We start from the raw sequence: 6,000 nt of genomic DNA, 5'->3' as shown, positions 1-6,000 counted from the left end.
CCCGGGGCAGGGCCGGGTTTGGGTGCCTGCAGACCCCGGGGCAGGGCAGGGCCGCTCACCTGGTGCCTTCAGCTCGTTGCTGATGAAGGTGAGCAGCTCCCGGAAGGTGTTACAGTAGGGCACGGGCCAAGTCAGGAAGCTGTGGTAGACCCTGGCAGCTTTCAGGAGCAGCTCAGAGCCGGGTGGGAGGTGAGGAGCCTGCAGGGACAGGGACAGGAGGTCAGAGAGGAGCAAAGACCCCGAGTGCTGTGTGAGAACTGCAGGGCTTAGGCTGGAAGTGGCAGCAGGAGGAGCAAAGCAGAGGTCCCCCTGTGCCACCCCATCTCCTCCCACGGAAGGGCCACAGGATCCCCGCTGGGCACAGCTCCAAGGAGCTCCTTCCCAACCTCGGCTCACGTGCCCAAGCCCAAGCAGAAATTCCTTTTTCAGCCCCACAAGCCGTCCGGATGAGTTGCACACAGCCTGCGCTTGTGCGGGATCTGGCAGCAATGATTTCCTCAGGATAACAACGCATTGTGCTGGTAATAATAATAATAATAAAAGTATTTCCTGGGAAGGCTCTGCTCCTTTCCATTCACGTTGCCCATGTATTTTGCCCAACTATAAAGGGCAATGAAAAAAATTCCCCTTCATTGTCCATCTCCCTTTCTGATTAGCCCAGACTTAAAAAAATAGCTTCAAACCCCTGAAGTTCATTTTCTTTGTCTCTCAACTTGTGCAATGATCCTGATCCCTATGGGTTCCTACGGAATCTTTCTTTCTGGGATGAACTGATGAAAGCAGACTGGGATGTTCCAGCCAAAGCCCCCCCGATTCTGGTTCTGCCCCGGGCTGGGATCGGTGCAGCAGCCTCAGCACTTACATAGAGCACGGCGGAGTAGAAAAGCAGGGCCAGGGGCGTCACCAGGTCGTAGTCGCACCTCTCCTGCACCTGCGGGAACAGCCCGAGGGCACAGGGGTGAGCTGCCGGCCAGGAGCACCGCCCAAAATATCCCCGGAGGTGCCGGGAGACTCCAGCCCCCAGCCCCCCTCATCCCATCAACACGGCCGAGAGATTCCCTCATCTCCACGGGAAAGATTCCCTCATCTCCACGGGAAAACCGCCCCCAAAGCCCCCCTGACCCCCAGCGTGGGACAGGCAGAGCAGCACAACCTCCTGCTCTGTCTTCTCCCGGCTCTGGCCAAGCACCCAACCCTTTGATGCTCCTGATCCTTGAAATTCCATGGAAGTGGCTCAGAGCTGCAGGCAGCTGGGGAAGCTGGGCAGCACGGTGGAATCCAGGGGGTGGAATCCCAGCCTTTATTCCAGGGAACAGCCAGCAGAACGCTCTCTCTGAGGGCTCAAGGAGACACTTGCAGATGATCTCCCCTTTGAGCTCAGCCCAAAGTGCAATAAAGCCTCACTTTACTAAACCCTCCTGTACCAAACCCCTCTCTGCACCCAGAGCAGTTCCAGCCAGTAAAAGAATATAAACATGAATAACCTCGACTGCTCTCAGCTCCACAGCCTCTTTCCCAAGAAATGGAAGCCAGAATTTGCCCTCTCGCATGAATCCCAGCACTGGGGATTTGGGAAACACACCCCCATTTCCTGCCACAGCAAGGGATTCCTCCAAGGCCCTCCTGGCTGCAGCCCAGGATGACCCTGCTTGACCAGTGATGCCTCGAGCTCCCCCGGCACACGATGGGACCGTGGCAGGTCCATCTGATTGGCCCTGCTCTGCTGTGTCCCCTCGCTGTGACCCCACTGCCACCTGCCAGGCTGCTGTGCAGTGCAGATCCTGCCCGTGGTCGCCAGCGTCCCAGCCCCACAGGAAACCCGGCAGAGCCCCAGTGATGTTTCCACCAAAAACAACAGGAAATTTTCCATTTGCTCGGCTGTGGAGCCAGGAGAGGGCTGAGGAAGGCTGGACGATCTGCACAGCCCCTGCACAGGGCCGAGCAGCGCTTTGGGGGATCAAAACCCATCCCTGGGGATCTGCAGGGCTGCCCAAACAATGGATACGGGCTTTTCATCATGGGACCTGCGCCCACCAGAGCTCTGGAGCTGCTGACCCAGCCCCACCCAACCCCAAGCACTGGGCCCAGCAATATCTGGAGCTGCTCACCCAGCCCCACCTGACCCCAAGCACTGGGCCCAGCAATATCTTATGACCCAAAATCCCCCACCCAGCGTTGCCAAAGCCCATCCTGAGCAAGCCCCGGAGCTGCCGATGCCTCAGGGGCTGCAGCTGCCCCCAACAGCCCCCACTGACCTCTTTGGTCTTGCTCAGGATCTTCTCCACCAGGATGAGGTAGTTACCGGCGTCCCGGCTCACCAGCTCCTGCAGACTCCAGCAGTTCAGGCACAGCCCGGCTGTGGGGACAGAGCCGCGGTCACTCACAGAGCAGTTGTCACTCACAGAGCAATGGGCACTCACAGAGCAATGGGCACTCACAGAGCAGTGGTCACTCACAGAGCAATGGGCACTCACAGAGCCGCGGGCACTCACAGAGCAATGGGCACTCACAGAGCAGTGGTCACTCACAGAGCAATGGGCACTCACAGAGCCGCGGGCACTCACAGAGCCGCGGGCACTCACAGAGCAGTGGGCACTCACAGAGCCGCGGGCACTCACAGAGCAGTGGGCACACAGAGCCGCGGGCACTCACAGAGCAGTGGGCACACAGAGCCGCGGGCACTCACAGAGCCGCGGGCACCCCCAGCCCCGCTCAGGAAGGTCAGAGGGGGATGAACACCAGGAAGGGGTCACGGGGAGGTGGTGACTGCAGGTATCAGATCAGGGTGGAAGGACAAGCCCCACACCCTCCCTGGAGCCGGGTCTAACCCCGAACACCGCGGTTTATCCCAGTGGCACCACAGGGCACCTGAGTACCTTCCCCTTCTCAGCCCAACACACCCGGCTGGAGGCCTCTGCCCAGGTGCCAGGTGAGTGTCCAAGATGCCCGATGTCCAAGAGCCAGGTGCGGGCAGAGGCCAAAGGGGTGCACCTGGCCAGGGTGAGACCCCCCCCTTCCTCCTGCCCCAGCACAGAACCCACCCATGTGACCCCTACCCTAACCCCAGCTCAAACCCCAGATGGTATCCCAGCTCCAAACTCACTCAAATCCTGCCAAATCCAGCTCCCTGCCAGGCAGGAACCCACCCCCCTCTGGCTGCATCACACCCAGCTCCTCACAGCGGGAGATGCCCCAAGGCAGCAGCACCAGCATCGCTGCCAGGCCTGCCCAGCGCTCAGTCCATCTCTCAGCACCCTCACATTCTCATTAAATCTATCAAAACGCCACCAAACCATTACCCTGAGAGAGGGGCACTGCCATGCAAGGGTCGGAGAGTGCCCCTGCCCCAAAGAGCTGCCTCTGGCTGCAGGGTCCCGGCCGGTGACAACAGCCAAGGTGTTTCCGAGGCCGTGGCTCTCCTTGGCACTCGGGGCCAGCTCGCAGCTGGTGCTGGAGGAAACGCTCCGATGTGTGAAAGCTGCCAGGAGCCTCCTTCAGCCCAGCGCCGCATCCCGGGGGAGAGGCAGAGCTCGCGGCATCCGCAGCCCGAGGAGGGAGCAGCAGCTCCTCTCCCCTTCCACCTCCTCCTCCCCAGGGACCCGGGCACCGCCACAGCCCCTGGGGAAAATTACGGGGAAATTGCAAGCAAACAGCCCCACAAATATCCGGGAAAGGTCCACGCTGGCAGCTCCCGGTCCTGCTCTGCCACGGATCATTTCAGCAGCAGAGGAGGCAGTGCAGACACCCAGGGCACAGCTCAGGAGGCACCGGGGCTCTGCCAGTCTCAGCCCAAAGGCAAAGCCAAGAGAAACAGAGCATTCCTCTCTGCAGAAACGAGGGGCTAAAGATCAGAGAGGAGAAATATAAATCCAGCTGGGTTTCACTCACCCTAAAAGCAGCACAGGACACAAACACCAGTGCAGGGGTGTTCGTTGGCAGGGGACATTCATCACAAACCCACAGGGCTCTCTGCCTCTCCCTCAAAGGTTCTTTCAGCTGCAGAGGCTACAGATCCATCAAACACCCAGAAATGCCACATAAACACCTTTACACCCCATCCAGGTGCTAAGGAAGGTGAATTTAAACCGCTGGAGAGATCTGCCGTGCCCCGGGGGGAAAGGCCAATGGCAAGACAAGCAAAACCGAGGCAGAGGTTGCAAAGCCACACTGGTCCCCCAGCAGGGACAAGCATTTGCTCAGTGGGACACTTGCCGTGGCTTTCTGCCAGGCTTGCAGCTGAATCAGCAGGGAAAGCCCCCTGCTGCCACACGACTTTTTACTTTCAATGAATCAACATTTTCCAGTGGAGAAAGATCCTCCTGGAGAGGTTCCAAGTGGCTCCGATGCACTCGCTGGTAATTACAGATGCAATTCTTAATTTGCCTCTGCTCTGCTGCCATCCACCAAGATCCTGGGGTATTTGTCAGAGAGGAGCAGCCATGACCATGCAGGAATTCTGTGGAGCTCCAGTTTTCCTGTGAGCCACTTCCACATGACAGCGCGATGGCACAAAGCCACGGGAGGACTCCAGCAGACTGATCAAATTAATCGATATTGCCCCAGAGTGTGGCATCCTCCAGGGAAAGCCCCAGCTCCTGGGAGGCACTCAGGGAAGAACTGGACCAGCAGGAGCTGGTCAGAGCTGCTGGGAGCTTTGCTGACCCCATCAAGAAGCTGCTGGACCCACACGGTCCTTGAAAATCCCATCCTGCTCCAGCTGGGAGGAGGATTTATCTTCAAGCCCCTTCTAGTGGCTCCAGGGGCTCTGGAAGAGCTGGAGAGGGACTTGGGACAGGGAATGGAGTGACAGGACAAGGGGGAAGCTGAAGGAAGGCAGATTTAGATGAGATATTGCGAAAAAAATCCTCCCTGTGAGGGTGCCAGGCCCTGGCACAGGGTGCCCAGAGCAGCTGTGGCTGCCCCTGGATCCCTGGCAGTGTCCAAGGCCAGGCTGGACATCGGGGCTTGGAGCAGCCTGGGACAGTGGGAGGTGTCCCTGCCATGGCAGGGGTGGGAATGGATGGGCTTTGAGGTCCCCTCCAACCCAAAACATTCCAGGATTCTCTCACCTCTGAGAGCCCGGCTGTGGGCAACGGGATCCCCGGGAGCTGTGAGGAGCAGAGAGGAGAGCAGTCCATGGCTCTGCAGGGGCCAAGATCACCATTAGAGATGCACCTTGTACAGAACTTCCCTTTCTAGTTCCTAAATCCAAGGAATTTGCCCCAAGAGGCCCAGGAGACTCCCAGCAGGGCGGTGGAAGCCCCACACTGAGGAGCTGCTGCCCTCAGTGCTCATCCATCGGGCTGTGCTCCACCAAAGCAGCCACCCAGCGACAGTTATTTTTCCTTAAGATAGAGAACGAGTCAGGTTTATCTGCCAGCAGCACAGGCAGCCCAGGGAACACCCTGTCCCCAGCTGGGGGACATGTGGGGCTGGGGCAAAGGCAGGACTACGCTGGGCTTATCCCAGCACCCCATAGAGAACGACTCGACTGAACCCAGCATGACAGTGACCCACAGAAACCCCTCCTTCGGGAGGGCAAAGCCCCAGCAAAGCCTCTGCCGAGCCAAAGGAAAACTCCCCTTTGGGAGCAGAACACAGCAAAGCCCTGAGCAGGCAGCGGGTGCTGGGCACAGGGAGCCTGGGCTCGGCTTCGATCGTTATCAGCACCAAAGATGCCAAGACCGGGCACAGCAGCCCCGTGGGCGGCCTCGGAAGGATGAGGCTTTGCCATTTCTTTTCTGAGAAGTGCCCCAAGATGCCTTCTTCCTCCTCCTCCTCCCACACCAGCTCCTTCCTGGCCTCAGGGGGTGGCATTTCCCCTCAGAGCGGGCAGCTGTCAAGTCGGAAATCCAGCAGCGCTGGAGCAGAAACGGCACCTCCTGAGCTGCCCTCGCCCACGGCGCTGAGCCGCGCACGGGCTCCTGGTGCCGTCAGAGTGACACAGCCCGGGGTGGGTGGAAAGCAGAAGGCTCCGCTTCCACCTCCCCCAGACCTGCT

At 59.3% G+C, this 6,000-nt stretch overlaps 1 protein-coding gene across 9 annotated transcripts in view; it reads right to left on the bottom strand.

Annotated features, from left to right (window-relative positions):
* PIK3R5 (phosphoinositide-3-kinase regulatory subunit 5) overlaps window positions 1-6,000 on the bottom strand; it is a 46,553-nt gene that overhangs the window by 13,892 nt on the left and 26,661 nt on the right. For all 9 annotated transcript variants that reach the window (XM_042022102.1, XM_042022111.1, XM_042022105.1 and 6 more), the window contains 3 exons: window positions 2,256-2,356; window positions 863-931; window positions 60-198 (listed from right to left, as the gene is read on the bottom strand). In XM_042022102.1, the coding sequence (XP_041878036.1) occupies window positions 60-198; window positions 863-931; window positions 2,256-2,356 (309 nt within the window). The remainder of the gene's footprint in view (window positions 1-59; window positions 199-862; window positions 932-2,255; window positions 2,357-6,000) is intronic.

This window comes from Corvus kubaryi, unplaced genomic scaffold (assembly GCF_017639235.1).
Source record: "Corvus kubaryi isolate FWS band 111438036 unplaced genomic scaffold, C.kubaryi_AGA036_p1.0 37187, whole genome shotgun sequence".
Taxonomy (NCBI): Eukaryota; Metazoa; Chordata; class Aves; order Passeriformes; family Corvidae; genus Corvus; species Corvus kubaryi.
Note: the sequence above shows the minus strand (reverse complement) of the source record. Positions and strands in the feature narration are given on the sequence as shown.